This window comes from Andrographis paniculata, unplaced genomic scaffold (genome assembly GCF_009805555.1).
Source record: "Andrographis paniculata isolate CXL003 unplaced genomic scaffold, ASM980555v1 Contig52END, whole genome shotgun sequence".
Lineage (NCBI taxonomy): Eukaryota > Viridiplantae > Streptophyta > Magnoliopsida > Lamiales > Acanthaceae > Andrographis > Andrographis paniculata.
The window spans coordinates 3,587,000-3,603,952 of record NW_026137587.1 but is presented as its reverse complement, the minus strand read 5'-3'; the positions used below and the strand labels follow the sequence as shown (position 1 = coordinate 3,603,952).

Here is a 16,953-nt window from a genome sequence, read left to right as displayed (position 1 = left end):
ATGTAAGAAACATAGTATTAATATCTTCTATTCTCTTATCTAGAATAGAAAATGAATGGTTTTCTCTAATTAGTTGTTGCTTTTCAATCTATGTGTGCACCTAAGCCTAAGTATGCAATGAATGTGCGTTTATCTACATGCAGGTTATCTCAATAATAAAAGAAAAGTGGCTGGCCAATCTAACAACACGTATATTCATACATCAGGACAATGCTAAGCAACATATAAAAAGGAATGATGCAGACTTTGTTCATGCCGCAACTAGCGATGGTTTTAACATTTTTCTTATTCAACAACCGTCTAATTCTCCTGAAATGAATGTGAATGACTTAAGATGGTTTCGAGCAATCTAGAGCTTACAAACAGAAAAATTATACAAGAATGTGAATGAACTACTGGACGCAGTCGATGCAAGCTTCAAAGAATCGACACCACAATGTTTAAATAAGGTATTTTCAAGTTTAGGGCAAAGGAGGACAACTCATACAAAATCCTACATATGAAAAAAGACAGCTTGTTGAGAGCAGACAATCTTCCAAATCACCTAACTGTCCCTATGGAATTAGTGCATGAATGCATTCAATACCTAATTGAAAAAGGTGAGGTGGAGGGACTTGAAAGGATTATGAGTGATCTATGGTAATAAAGGTAGAAAAACATGTTTGAAAAACTATTGTTGTATTTTCGTTTTTGAAACCTATGAAAACAGATTGTTGTAGTTTTTGTTTTGTAAATATTCTGAAAACTTTATTTTAGACAGCACAATATATTACATATGTAGCGGCATAGGAGTAATATCTGTAATGAAATGCAATGTTTCAAATGTTTGTTTTTACAGTTTTTTTAACTCAAGAAATTGAGTATACAACTGAAAAACGTGATTGCGTTGAGTATATTTAATAAGATCGGAGGCAAGAAAATAAACATCAATCCAATCTAATAATGACAAACTATGACGATCGTTCATTAACTGTCAACAGAGGACATATAAAGCAATTAGGATATAACATCCACATATGCAAGTTAGGCACAATAACATTTATTCATCATAGTCGAAGTAAAGCAAAATCAAGCCATTACATTTAAACATGGCATGAATTGCAATATATTCAAAATTAAACACACAACATTGAGTGATGAGTAAAGTTGGTTTAGATCTCACCAATATCCTCATAAGGGACATGTTCGTCAGGGTGATCGGAAAAGGTAAGTGCGTTCCTCCACATCATACTCGTCCTCTGAGTCAGGAACGTATCCAAACACAGACTAAATATCTGCAGCATCAATAGCAAATCCAGCACTGCCATCAACCCCGCATCCTTTTCCGGCAAAGATTGACGACGATGAGCAGTTGCAAGCATTGGTCACAAAACCGGCCACCGAAGTCGATATTCAATCCAAAATCCCTTCCTAGCTGCTTCCCCGAAAAACACAACAAATCGGCTTCGTCGAAAACCGTTTGAGAAGTTGATGATCGGATTTTGCTCGATTTAGGGACGTTGAAATAAAAATAGTTACAGTTCTGACAGCGTGAGAACACATGGAGTCAGAGGGACGGACAACAACGCTGGACGAAGTGATGGCGACGGCGCGGGAAGATTAGGATTTTTGGAAATAGAGAGAGAGAATGGGTAGAGGGAGACGTCGTAGAGGTGGGTGGATAATGAGATACATTGGGTGGATAATAGGTGGGTGAAAGTAAATATAACCAGGTTTTAGATTAAAACTTAAAATTATATTTGAAGTGTATTAATTTTTTTCAAATATAAAAACTAATAATAAATGGGATAGATAAAAACAAAAAATAAACTATTACAGCTTGGCAACCGCTGCCATAACCTCCTAATATAATAATAATAATGTACAGGGGAATACGTAATAATTTTCTACAAAGATAGTAATAAAAGACACCCTAACAAATATATATATATTCTTCTTTAAAAGTCGTAAGTTAGTCGAAAACCAGAAGAAAATAAATCAAATCTAAACATAATATAATATATATATATATATATCCATTACACAAAAGCAACACTTCATGCAATGCAGAGCTCATCGTTGTTGCTGATCCGACGTCGAACCTACCAAAGGCGTCGCCGCCGCGCCACTGCCGCCGACACCGACACCGACGCCGCTCGCAGACCCATTCTCTGACGGCGGCGCCACCCCCCATTTCCCTTCCGATTCGAGGGGTTCGAACACATGAACCGAACCATCCGACAGCCCGATCGCAAACTGGTTCGACTCCTGTGGATGAGCCGCAATCACCAGGGGATGCGCAGTCGGGTTGCTGCTGCCCGCCAAAAAAAAAATAAAATAACGTTTAGTCGAATTTTGTATCGAAACCAAAAATTAACGCCGAGAAAGATACGATACTAAAACTTGCCTGACACTTGACGGAAGGTACGCCGACGGATTTATCCGGCAGCGCAGGCGAAGGTGTGAAGCTGTGAATATGCACACAGTCGAGTCAAGAAAGCTCGCGTAGACCAGCTGGCTGTCGCACGATAACGTCGCGTGGGATATCGGGGCAGCCGATTCGCGGGGAACCCACTGAGATATCGACGTAAATAATTAGTTACGTCGGGATCGATATCGATCGAAAAAATGTGCTCGGTTTTACGACTTACCTGTTTTACGCTTTCTAGCTTCGTTGCATCGTAGATCGCAAGCTGGGTTTCGTGCACGACGAGAAGGTGGGTTTGGTCCTGATGGAACTGCACCCGTGTGTCTGATTGTGTCGCCGGAATTCTCCCCGAAGGGAGCTGTAAGAATCTCGACTTTTGTTTCTCCCATCCGTCCGAACCCCATACACAGAGCTAGGGAAAAAAATTCGAATCAGAATCGGATTCAATCGATAATAAAAGTTTAAGTTCCATCACGGCGCGTACCTGAGCATCCGCTCCCGACGAGACAAGCACGTTCAACACGTGCGAAAACGCGAGGCCCGTAATTCTTTTCGAGTGTCCTTTAAGCTTGCTTTTGACCTACAATGGAAAGCGTATCAAATATTTATTTTTCATTTTTTATAATATACTGAAAATCAATTTTACATTCAAATCATCACATCATCACATCAGCTGTTTAGCACATCATACAACTATTCTAATTCAAAAATTTTACTTTTCAATTCCTAGTCGAATCTTTAGGCGACGATAATTGAAGATGGGTAGTGAGCCATACCTCGTCGACTCGGACATTGTATATCTGAATCGAAGAATCATCCATGCCGATCGCGATTATGTTGTTGTCCTGAGGATGGAAGGCCAAAAATGTGGCTGCCGGCGGCGGAGGCATGAAAGTCGTCATCGTCTGCGGATCAATTTATACGAAACTAACATTATCGTCGAGGAAAAATGTGCGCGCGCAAGCGAACACAAAGGCATAATTTTTTCAGCCGGGTTTACCTTGAACGTCATCATATTGAACAATGCGATCTTCCCTCCCGACGCAGACATTACATACGAGTCATTCTTCGACAAAGCAAAGCAAGAGACGGATTCCTCCGGGTTGGCGTCGGTTGTGTCGTTGGTCATCCAAATCCCGCTCGACGGTTGCCACAGCTGAGGCGAAACGCCAGCAGTCGCCTACAGATTCGACATTTTTTTTTTTTCAACATCACGGTACTCATTCGAATTTAATACCAAACACAAAGACTTATATTGTTACGGAACTTACCTTTCCGCTCGAATTGCGCTCGTTACGCTGCCACTTCCACAGCAAATGGATCGCGTTCGAAGCCAACGCCAGTATAGCATTGCCCGAATTCGTGTATATCAATCTCGATATCTGTCGATCAACATAAAGAAAACATCGTTACACCGATAAATACCTTAACATTAAACGAACCCTAAAAACGGCACCTTTGTGACTCTCATATTTTCCGGTAACTTCATCGATCGACACTGCGATGGCTCGCTAATTTCAGTAAGCTTCCAAATCTTCGACTTCTCATTCGCTTCTTCCGCGACTCTAGGCTTAACATCGACAAGATTTCTCGAATCCCCATTCTACAAAATCGAACAAATTACTCGACCCACGAACGAAAAAAAAGGAATAAAGCCAACATACTCAATTAATCGGAACAAACCATCGTCGGAGCCACCCTATCCGAAAGCGCCACACTACTCACAACCGACGACGACGGTATCAAATTTACGGTAGGCTGCCAACAACGACAAACATATAAAACTTCAGCCATGTTCAGTAACGATCAAAATCGAATCCAAGTTTAAAACTATTACGCGATAAATGAATACCTTTGCAGCTTCCGACGCTCTCGAAGCATCGAAGGTGAGAGATTCGAACGTGCGTAACAAGCGAAGCCCGTCGGTGTTAGCTAATACTTTGATTCCGTTTTCGTTGGCTGAAACAGCCAAGAGCGTCCCATCTTTGTTGAAACGGATACGAGGGCTCGCCTAATGTTTCGAAAAAATCAAAATCAGAACCATCGTCTCGAACTATATACGCGCGTAATGTCTACGAAACACTCACAGGAAGACCTCCGTCGGCATCAGTGCTCGTCAAGAGTTGCGTACTGTCCATCTCCCAAAACTTGACCGTGAATTCGTCGCCAGCAGCTAAATACCGATTTTTAGTCGTGTCGAACTGTACGACCCCATATGACCGTTTTCGGAACCCTACGTAGGTTCGCTTAACAGCTCCTTCACTTTCGTTCCACTCGACGATGTGGGACTCGCCGTCTTTACTCGTCCCGCAAGAGAAAAGCCTGCGGAGAATGTTGTCTGAATTAGGAGAGTCGTATGTAGCGAAAAATGCAAATAATGTCGTCATCGTCGCTCTACCTCGTGCCATCTGCGCTGTATGCCATTGTCGTGCACCATCGACCCGGGGCGTCGTAGTCGACTCGGGATCCCAAATTGTCGTAAAGCCAAGCCTTGATCTTTCCATCCAACGCCGTCGAAAAAATGAACTGGAAAACGGTGGAGAATGAGCTCGAGATATTACAATTTTAGTGTTTATCGACGTCGGTAGTTCGGGTACCTGAATATTCTCCTTGTGGTGAGGACAAACCGAATATACGGGAGCCTCGTGCCCTTCAAAAGTATATTGCTTCGTACCCGTTGTTGCATCCCAAACCTAAAAAATCACGGTAAATACTTACGACTTCATCGTAGAAACATAAAACGCTATCGAAACTTGCATCTTTAGGACAAACCTTGATAAGCTTGTCGTCGCCGCAGGTTATCACAGACAACTGCTTATTCGGGTGCGAGAACGCAATGTCGTTTACTCCGCCGACATGAGCATCGATCTGTAGTTGGGGTGATAAAAATTTATTTTCTACCTATGCTCGACGAAAAAAATCGAATCTTTGAATTAGTGAAACGCACCTCCAAATGTTGGCGAACATCATCATTTCCATGATATGAATAGATTTGCACGAGATGCCTCGAATACGCAACACCTAATCAGAACAAGAGACAAACGAGCGACACAAATCAAACGATCTTTCTCATTGGTAACGGCATTCGATTGTGTTTAAATGAAGCCACATTTACCGAACAAAGATCCGTCGGGGCTCCAGATCACGCGATTCACCGAGACACCGGGATCCTTCACCAAGCTCGCCTGATTCAATATCGAGTCAATCTAAAAATCTACGTGAATTCGCGTCGAAAAGATGTCGAAGTAATCGGCACCTGTAGGGGCATTGTGCACGCACTGAGTTCCCACACCTTGAAGTTTTTCTGAACCAGTCTCTCCCGGGAGCCGACTTCCCACAAGCCGATATCTCCCACATTGGTACCGACTGTAAAACCATGACACAAAAGGCAACGCTTTCAATTTTTGGGAACGCAAAAAACAACCGTAAACGGTAGAAGTTACTAACCGAGAAGAAGAGTTTGTTTGATCGGGTGAAAATCCATGCTCATAGGCGACGATCCTTGGTTTAAAGTCCGAGCTACCATTTTCGGCAAGTCCTCCGGCGTAGCTAATAGCTGATTATGGGCGTGCCCCGGAAACGCGACGGGTAGGACATTCACCGGAAGGCTTACCTACACATCGAGCATATATATATATATATATAAATATGTATATCGATAAAAAAAAATCCAAGTCGAAACTTGAAGATTGTTAGTACCTCCTCGGAAATTCCCAACGGTCGAGTTCTTTTACTAGCATGTTCGGAGTCGGCAGATGGGAAATCCACGGAAGAATTTGTCGGCGGAGTTCTCGGATGCTTAAGACCAGCTGCGAAAAATCAATCATTTCAACAAAATGTTAGGCGACCGTAAAAGAACATCGACGGAAAATCACAAAATCCATACCCGGCATTGGTGGAGCTCCGAGACCTATTGGCCCACCGGAAACGGCAGGATGAGCTCCGGCGGGAGGGTTAGACATCCAACCGGCAAGAGGCATCGGAACTGGCGTCGAATTCGGCTGAAACGGCTGGCCACATAATCGAAAAGAGCATAAGTGCGACAAATCAGCGCAATCAAAGTCAATAGATGTAATCGATCGAAACGAACCACGTGTGCTCCCAACGGCGGGAATCCTCCCGGTTTCGGCACTGCCCCTCCGAGCAGGGGATTGCTCGCCGGAGACGGCGCACGTGCCCCGTTCGGTTGTCCGCACGAATGATCGACGAAAAGTGTTTTAATGTCGGGATTCGGCCTCGGATTCTTGCAAAGCTGATGCTGCCAATTTAAGCTGTGTAGATACGCGGCGACGGCGCCATCAAGTTTTCGTATATTCGAACAAATAAATGCGCGAATCGAGAATGTACATTCGTACGATGTACGTACCTTTGATTGATGAGCGTACGGAGTCGCGAATTTTTAAGATTGGGGAACTGCAGCTTGTCGCGGAACAAGGGATTTGCTTCGATTAGCTTTTTAAGCTCGACCAACATAATGGCTCGTGCGGATTTCGCGTCGCCGTATTTCGATAGCTGCTCGTTTTCCCTGAAAAATGATGACGTCGAATGAGCAAATTTTATTAACAAAAGGAAAACAGTTCCTAAGACATTTTTAGGTACCTGAAATTCTCTAATGTCAGCAGCTGAGTAATCTCTTTGAAAAGCTCTTCATTAAAAGATGCAAACACTTTGAGATCCTTTACGAGGATGTCGACGGCCTTGGAGCGATCGTGCCTGCCCATTGCATTGTCATTACATTACATTACATTACATCACAAAAATGTCGTAATTAAAAACTAAGCCATCGTTAGGCAAAATTGATTATAACTCTCGTGAAGTTTTAAAGGGATTTTGTGTAATGTTTTCGAGGCATTCTAAAATTGTAAATAGAATAGTGCAGACTTTTCAAACACACCATTTTTCAAAATGTACATTGCAATGTGTGGAAATGAATAATAATAATAACAAAATTATTCATAACTTTTTATTTTAAAAATTGTATGACACCCTTTTTCCGCTATGCAAAAAATGTAGATGTAAAATCATCTCCACATCACAGAAAATGTAAAAAACGGTTTCGTAGCGCATGGAATTTTCAAAATACAGGAAATTTAAGCGATTATGTTAAGGGCAATTTTGCCTAATAATAATAACGACTCGTCTCACTTATCCAATGCTTCGAGATACTTTTGCTTCCTAATCTCGAAGAATATTTTCATCGAATAGCGATTGTCGTCGACTTTGGTGAAGCCGGAGAGGTATCTTTCGACCTCCTCCCAATTCCCATTATGCACTTCGTCTTCAAAATACTTCATGTTGAAGAAGAATCCAGATTCTTGCTCAAGCCTATGTATGAGTATGCAATGTAATGTAAGGTTATTACAGAGAGAATAAAAAACAGAACAAAACAGAGCATATTACTATTATTAAGAAAATTAACATTAATTCATAAATAAATAAAATCAAATCAAAAAAGACAAGGTTGAACCTACTTGTGAACCGTCTCTTTAAACTTTTCTTCATCAAGAAACTGTAGGATCAAGAACACCAATTCTCTACTCAGTGACGACATTATTCCTACAATACCGCCAATCCTCTCTCTCTCTCTCTCTCTCTCTCTCTATGCCAAATACAAATACAGCATCAGATCTGCAAAAAAAAAAAAAAAATTGCCACAACAAAGCAAAAGGGCATTTAATAGAAATGAATAATAAAAGATCCCCAAGAAATTAGACCACTATTTAAATTTAATTACCAAATTGTGCCTCCATTTAATTATTGCTTTACACAACCTTCAAGAAACGTAAGCTTTAATGATATAAATAAATAATTATTTAATAACTACAACCTCTTTATATTGCATACAGATATACAGCATGGGAGTGCTCCAATCTAAAGCTAATTTTCAAAAAATAAATAAATAAATAAATTACAAACCTAGATCATACATATTACATACATATAGAATGGAAGAGAAGTTTGAACCAAATGAAAAAGGCAGGGAGGCGGCGTGCCGACAAAATTAGGGTTCTAAAAACCCTCAGAAATCGAATTGAATTCGAAAATGGAAGAGGCTTTAAAAGGAATCTGAGATGCAATAAAAAGAGGAGAACCACAGAAATACTACAACAACAACAACAAAGTAGTAAAAGTCAATAATACTATATAGTATTATTTTTTTTTATTTGTGGATTAATTATTTTATGCAATAATTATTAATACTGAGTCGAAGAAGAAGAAGAAAAGTAGAGCTCAAGAAAACCCATACATCCCAAGAAAAAAATTTAAAAAAAAAAAAAAAATTATAAACAGCTTTTAAAAGTAAATATTCCTCCACCACGTCTGAATACAGATATACATACACATATATAGAGAGAGAGAGAGAGAGAGAGAGAACGAAGGAGATAGAAACAAGACAAAAGGGATTTACTTACGAGAGATCGACCGGTGGAGGAGAAGCAGAGAAGGCGACGAGCTCCAAGGGAAGAAAAAAATGGGGCTTGATTTCTCTCTCTCTCTCTTTTCTCGCTCTCTTCCCTTTCTCTCTCTAAAAATATATCTTTCTTCTTCAGTGCCTATGGAGGTGAGAGATTGCGACAGCTATATATATATATATATACACACACCACACATGGGGTTTTCTCTCTCTACTTTTACTCTCTCTCCCTCTCTCTCTACTTTCTCTTTCTAATTTTTTCTCTCTCTCTTGCTCAACCCTATCTTTAGAGGAAGGGGAAAAAAAATTGAACTACGACACTACTTGCAGAGAAATAAAGAAAGGGTTTATATAAGGAGGGGGGCGACTTGGGAGGTGATAAGTGAATTCACTTATCCTTAGGACAATTGATAAGTAAGCGTGCTTATCGTTATGCCAAATCGGCTTATCATGTGCACAGTCAACGTGGGACCCACTAAGCCGGCTACGCTCTTGTCCGGAGTAATCGGCTCGGAATCTTCAGCTGACAGCTGGTCTTCGGCTCCATCTCTGTTCCCATACAGTTTAACGCAATTTTACTTTTTCTTGCACGCTCCCGGGACCTGAGAGCCAATTCAATCGGTGCCTTTCGTTGTAAGGGACCACGGATAGTAAACGTTTTGGATTTTCTGGCGTTCAGGTCCCGGGACTCTTTTTTGTTGGAGTAAGTGTTTTCTTACTTTTCCCACAGCCGTTCGATTTAATTAGGTTTGGTCCAGTGGACCCCACCATCATTAAAATGAAAAAATATATATATTAAATAAAATATTATATATTTGTGAAATGAGAAGGATACGGACATCTTTAAAAAGGACGACGCATTTTGAGGTCTAGAAATATTTGGTCATAAAGTTGGAGGAAACTACGAAAATGCCACCGAGATTTTGCCTCATTTAATCGCGATACGAGATAAAGAAAATAAATAAATAAGATGCCACGTATAAAATAAAATATTCCTCTGAACATATTTAGAAATTTATATATCTTGAGAATTAAACCCATTTTTATTTTATTATTGGACTTAATAAATCGTGAAAAGGGAAAGGTAGATAGGGGAATTATTGGGGGCAGAGCAATTATTAAATGATTTCGTAATTAAAATAAAAATAAAAAGGCAAAATTAGTCGTTGTCAAACGTAGTACATTTCCCTCATTTAATACTATTGGTTGGAGGGAATCTCGAGAAAAATCTAACGGCTCAATAAAACCCTGTCACATTTGGAAAATTGCTAGAAGCTCCTGTGATCTCAGGTCCTGTTCCGTCTCTTTACTTTTTCACCGTTGGATGGACGCGCATCTCGTAGATATCTACGGTTCTCATTCCATTGATCTGGAGGTCCAGGGACTGGGTGACAGTCCAGCATACCATCACATCTCTTGCATTAAACTTCTTATGAATTTAATTTAAAATATCTTCTATAAATTATCCACTTAAGTTAATTCGAATGGATTATGTGTTTATGGTTCTTTAGATGGTATTAAAAAAATTTTGATTTAAATTTGGTATTAAAATAATGTATGATACGATGTTTTCTAGGAAAAAAAAATATGTATTTTTTTTTAAAAAAATGCAGAGTACAAATAATAAAAATTTGAATTTTGGACAAAAAGAAACATACTATCTACTATTGAGAGGTTTTTATATTTTTTTCTTTTTTTTTTTTTTTTTTGTCAAAGTTTAATACTACAAAATTTTAGGGTGTGTTTCTTTTGATAAATTTGGAAAAAAATTTGTTTTAATTTGATATGAAAATAAACAAAGTATCTATTAATTGTACTACATACCTAACATTATAAATATCATTCTAATTTACAAGATATTACACAAATGTCATTATATTTATATCATACAATACTAATATGATTAATTTAGTTGTTTTATCTTTATTTCTACTTTATTTTAATATAATACTAATATTTTTAAAACTACGTGCAAAAAAAAATGAATATATAGATATGGGACGGAGGGAATATGCTATTTTGTGAAAAAAAAAAAAAAAAAAAAAAAAAAAAAAGAATTTCTGAAAAATACAAAATCCAAATAGTAAATTTTGAAAAAAAAAAAATTGCTAAATAAACATACTCTTAAGTACTCTACATGTTAATGACAGCTTATGAGTACTTTTATATGTACATATATATATATAATTATTTTTACAACATTTTTAACTATCCATTATAACTAGAATATTATTATTTTTTAAATTTGGCATTAAAAAAAAAAATATTTACCTTAATCCGAGATGGAAGGACTATAAAATACAAATTTAAAAATATCTATATATATATATATATGTTTTGCAATCCTTTTTATTACATAATTCTCTAGCTTTGATAATAATAATAAATATCATATTTCAAATAGATTTAAATGTTCATAAAATAAAAAATGTATGGAAACATCATATATACGCTATATACATTTAGCATTGAATGATCTCGATTCGTTTGGATTTTTCCTATTTTTAAAAATAATAATTATGTGGACCCACTTATTTAAAAATATGTTTATTTTGTCTTTTTTTAAATAAATGTGTTTTTTTATATTATGTATGAAGAATTGTCGCTAATGTAAAAAATAAAATTTTGTATTGAATTATTGACTTTTGTGAATAAATAAAGTACTCCCTCCGTTCCGTTGGAAGAGTAGTGTTTGCTTTTTGCACGTAAATTTTTTAATATTAGTATTATATTGGATTGTAGTAAAAATGACAATACCCCTGTTAGTATGGTGTAATATAAAAGTAATGATATTTGTGTAATATATTGTAAGTTGAAATGGTATTTATTATGTTAGGTAGATAGTACAATTACTAAATTAGGAAATGATAACCTTGTTTTGGAATTGACGAAAATGAAAAATGGTAACCTTTCAATGAGACGGAGGGAGTATATATATTCTCTATTTCTCGGAATAAATGACATCTTTGTTCCGGGCATGATTGTTAAGTAATATAGATTAGTAAATTATTAATAATAAGTTACGATATTATTTTATTATTTTTATATGAATAGTATTGTTAGTATTTTAAAAATATGAATTAATACAGTCCATGATTTAAAAAAATTAGAACATGTGAATAAATATTTTTAGTATTATATTTTAATAAAATATACTTCATACGTCCCACATAATTTGTTTATATTTTCTATTTTTTTAAATATAATTATACATTTTAATCACATTTTAAATTTTAAATTTTATAATTTTCTTAATTTTAATCAAATTATTTACTTATCTTAATCTTAATCCATAATTATTTTTACTAAATAACAATTTTTTTACTAATACACTTATTAATTACTTACTAATTATATTTTACCTAAATTTTCTCGTATCTACAGTAATAAGCCCAAAATATCTGGGACGGAGGGAGTATATAATATAAATATTATTTTGTAGATAATAAAATTTTACATAATACTAATAAAATATATATATACTTATTTATTTATTATTAACTTAAATCATTTTTATGAAAAACGAGAAGTTTTAAATATAGATAAAAATATTTATTTATTTATGAGAAAAAATAGAAATAAATTTTTTTTGAGTGAGAGGTATAGAAATTTAATAAATTAATTTATATTTGTTAAATATATTTAAAAATGAATAAATTTACTAAAAATATAAATGAGTTCTTATGTCTACTAAAAATTGGTCGGGTAAACAAACCTTATATATATTTATTTCATTTTATTTGTATTTTCTCATTTATCATTTAAAATTATATCACTAAGAAAAACTCTTTTTATTTATAATTCATGTAATGTTCATGTAATTACTAATTTACTACTCTCTCTGTCTCGGATATGTTGTCCGTTTTACTGCAGACATGAGAATTTAAGAGGAGTATAATTAGTAAATAGTTAAAAATGTATTAGTGAAAATAATTATCGTATAATAAAAATAATTATAGATTAAGATTAAGATAACTGATTAGTATAATTAAAATTAAAAAAAATTATAAATTAAAATTTTTAAAATAATATTAAAGTGTGTAATTCTTATCCAAAAAAGAAAGTGACAAAATAAATGGAACGGACGGAAATGGAAATGTGAACATGAGAAGTGAGACATAGAGAGTATTACTTTTATATTAATCTATCAAAATATCACTTTATATTATGCACTTTAGACTCAAGTAGAGTTTATAAAAATTAAAATGACACAACAAATGTACTTTAAACTCAACGTAGAGTTGATAAAAATTAACATGACACAACAATTCGATACGAAATAACTAGGTTTGAGACAAAAATTTTGATTCAATTATATATGCGTGGATTCTCCTATATCAAAATGAGTTCAATGCCTATCTTCATCTAAAATGATCTTTCTTATTGTGTGCATGAGGAACTTAATGATTGTTTTAGCATCATTGGTATATATAGTGATGGTTTCAATTCACTTACTTATATAGTCTGCAACAACTAAAATGTAGATTTTATAAAATAATTTTAGAAGTGTCCAATGAAATTTATTTCATATATATCAAAGATGTCAATTATCAGATTTTGCGATAGGGCATCTCATCTCACTTTGATATGGTTCATAATCTTTGACATCGAGGGCATGATTTCTCGAAGAATTCCTAATGTAGGCTAGACCAATATAATCCAAATTATCATACCATTGTTGTGGTATTTTGCCTAATGAAGTGGCCGCTTATATAGGAACCGTAGCACTCTTTTACATTTTAGAGAATTTCTAACTCTATAATACATTTTTGTACGGTTTCATGTGAACTAATATTGCACAATGAGAAATCTTCTAAAAAATAATCCTTTGAAAGATTGAATAGACGCTTTCGCTCTTTGAAGCTGGATTCTAATTGAAAATTGTTGTGGCCGTAATTCGCTATGTCAAAAAATCCAAGGTTGTTGGTGTTTGTATATGAACAATTCTTTACTGGGTAAAATTTTATTTATACCTATTATTGGCTCCTTCAATTTTTGCAATATATTGAGATGATTGACTCTGTAATTTTCTTTGCTCTTGCGGTTCTTAATCTAAATGCCAAATTTTTAGAGTAACACACCCGAAAAATGAGATAGGGCTTTCAATTTTGCTTCTTCATTAGGTACTTGATCAATGCATGCTCATTGTAAACTATGGTCATCAATGCGATAAAATATGGTCTAAACTTCTCAAAAGTAAAGACAAATTCTAGTAGCTCATTCTCAATTGTAGTGTAAATTTTTTGTATGGGGTCCAAAATCTCTCTTGCTTAATCTATTACATTATGTTTGAATTCCATTTTCTTGCCTAAGATAGCACTCACATCATAATTGTTTGCGTCATTCATAAGCTTGAACGATTTGCTTCGTCAATGGAGAAATAATAGGTGAACTGATGAGTTTTTTCATGAGGTTTTGGAAAGAATTATCACACTCCTTCGACCAAATCAAATTTAGCATATTTAAACAAAAGAACATAGATGGAATTGGATTCTTGTTGAAGCCTTTTATGAATATGTGATGAAATTCATTATGTTTTAGAAAAACTTTGTGCAACCTTCTCATTCACTAAGGGTGGCGTTATTTCAATTACACTCATTTTTCTTTATCTACTTCTATTCATTTCAATGAGATTTTGTGACCAAAGACGATTGCTTCATTTACTATTAGATGACACTTTGCCCAGTTGAACACAAGATAAAATTCAATGCATCGGAGAGTTTTACCAAATTTTGAAAATTGCCCCTAAAAACCTTAATATAAGAGTCAAAAAGATATTTTAATATGGTATATACAACACTAGAAGGTCATTGGAGGCATTGCAAAGCTCAAACGGTATTATATGATAAGTGAACGTACCATGTGGACATTTAAACATGGTCTTTTTCAAGTCCCTAGGGTTGATAGGAATTTAATAGTAACTTGTGTATCCATCCAAGAAACAGAAGAACTCGTGTCTGGCTAATTTTAAAATCAGTGATCCAATAAAAGAAAGTGATTTTTATCGATAGATACATTCAATCTTCAATAGTTGATGCAGTTTTTTAGACCAATTATACGCCGCATCATGAATATACATCACATTTTTTCATTTTTCTTTTCAAAATTTCGTTTTTTAAAGCCACTTAACTCGGGATCAGCCATTTACTGTCATTTATCAAGAAGATTATATCTATATTAAAAAGTTTAATTGTGTATTTTCATTAAGTCGTCTTTAGGATTACTTGTAGGGCTTTATAGTGTCATCTAGATTGGTATTGTGCATGCAAACCACTAGACTTATTCCTTCTATATTGCCGATGCTCTATGAAAAGACTCCTCTATGCATTCTTAACATTTTAATAAGTTAAGCTTCTTTATTTGTTTTAAGCAAATTGATACAATCAATGAAAAAATTTGTTCTTGTTCGATTAATATATATTTCAAGTGATATATAAACTTCTTGAGCTCACTTTTTGATTTGAATTTACTACATTGCTCACTTGGTTTTTGTTCACTCTTTGTATTTCCCTTTGAGAGTGTTCGCTCCGATCGTTCTCCTAATTTTAGTATTTCTTTGTTTGAATTTTTTTATATAATTTTTAGTATTTTAGCTGCGCTTAAGGTCATTTATCTCATTAAAAAATCATAATTATCATCTTATGGTTATAACATCATATTTTTCATAGAAAATTCAATTCACCTTCAACAATCTCTATGTTTGCTTGACCTCTGGCTATGAAAGGTTTTCAAGAATTATTGAAATTTTATGATCTTCGTATAGATCTATTATTTTGACATTTGTAAGAAATAATACTAAATTTTTTTCTTTCACTAATATCTCATGAATAATCTTTTTTTAGAGTCTTATTTATTTGTCAACTAATTTAACTATAGTACGACAAGCAATTAAATCAACAACCCTAGTTATTTAAAAAGATAATGTGACTTGTCTTGTTGGACCTAGTTGTAGGGTATTAAGTTCGATTGGAAATTTATGCAGTACATACTTTCGCGAGTTCCTACGTTAAAAAAAAAAAAAAAAAAAATTATTATTATTATGTATGACATAACGTTAATGCTAATTCTTAAGTCAAGTAATAGGATAAATTTTAATTTTTTTATTTTTTTTTCCATTAAATAATAAAGGGTTGATAAAAAATAATAGGTAAATAAAAAATAATGACAAAATAATTATAATGTATTAAAGTAATACTATAAAATTATAAATAATTAAATATTTTTTATTATAATGAATTATGTATAAACTTAAAAGACAAACAATACTTACACAATTTTAACAGACAAGAAAACTGAAAAAATATAAAATATGTTTCTTTATATTGAAAAATATTTATATTCAGGTTTATTTTTCAAATAAAATATCATAATGTATAATTATTATTATTTAAAAGAACATATATAGAAGAACATAGTCCTATACTCCTATAGCTTTGTTCATTTTTATGATTCGATCATCCTCAATATATATAGTTTTATCATTTTTAATATTAAAAACGTATTTGTTTGGGGATTTTTCTCATAATTTACTATTCATCAATTTTTTTTCCTAAGAAATATCAAATTAAATATTTATTTTTTATTTTTTACTTTTTATATTATACTACTAAAAATCAATTTTATTCAAAGCATCACATCAACACCTATTTATATCACATTATACAATTATTCTAATTCAAATTTTTATTATTCAAATCTCAACTCAAAATTCAATTCCCCAAACAAACGCACGACAATATTGTTTTACTATATAAAACAATTATTTTTTAAAAAAAATTATTATAAATAATTAATGTAAGGAAAAAAAGAGATTGTATGTTATTCCCTAAAACTAGATGCAGGTTTGTCCATTGTATCGAACTTTATACCGCATATCATATATCATACCGAAATTATTGATATAATAAATTTTTATATTAATATTGTGCCAAAAATTTAGTATGACATATATATATATATCGTACCGTATACCGTATACAATATATTGAATCATCTGTACATACTGATATATTGAATACCAAAATATCAAAATAATATATTGTATTTTGGGATAGTACCAAAAAAGCTTGGTACAATATTATATTATATTGATATTTTTTATATACTGAAATATCAATGCTTTATATTCTCT

The 16,953-nt window shown here is 34.0% G+C and overlaps 1 protein-coding gene across 3 annotated transcripts; it reads right to left on the bottom strand.

Annotated features, from left to right (window-relative positions):
* Window positions 1-1,898: 1,898 nt before the first annotated feature.
* LOC127254153 (topless-related protein 1-like) lies at window positions 1,899-9,130 on the bottom strand. 3 transcript variants are annotated; one of them, XM_051279070.1, is made up of 26 exons: window positions 8,821-9,130; window positions 7,879-8,035; window positions 7,553-7,732; window positions 7,007-7,120; window positions 6,774-6,932; window positions 6,498-6,678; window positions 6,294-6,417; window positions 6,107-6,216; window positions 5,855-6,020; window positions 5,664-5,773; window positions 5,523-5,592; window positions 5,355-5,428; window positions 5,180-5,275; window positions 5,005-5,100; window positions 4,806-4,933; window positions 4,495-4,729; window positions 4,260-4,418; window positions 4,091-4,165; window positions 3,864-4,010; window positions 3,679-3,789; window positions 3,408-3,587; window positions 3,184-3,312; window positions 2,892-2,987; window positions 2,631-2,819; window positions 2,387-2,553; window positions 1,899-2,293 (listed from the first exon to the last, which is right to left on the bottom strand). In XM_051279070.1, exons 2-26 carry the CDS (start codon window positions 7,956-7,958, stop codon window positions 2,053-2,055), a joined length of 3,417 nt encoding a protein of 1,138 aa, XP_051135027.1. In that variant the 5' UTR covers window positions 7,959-8,035; window positions 8,821-9,130; the 3' UTR covers window positions 1,899-2,052. The 3 variants fall into 3 exon arrangements, with proteins under 3 accessions (XP_051135027.1, XP_051135029.1, XP_051135028.1); XM_051279072.1 differs by having other exon boundaries at window positions 1,899-2,290; XM_051279071.1 differs by having other exon boundaries at window positions 7,879-8,006.
* Window positions 9,131-16,953: the final 7,823 nt, after the last annotated feature.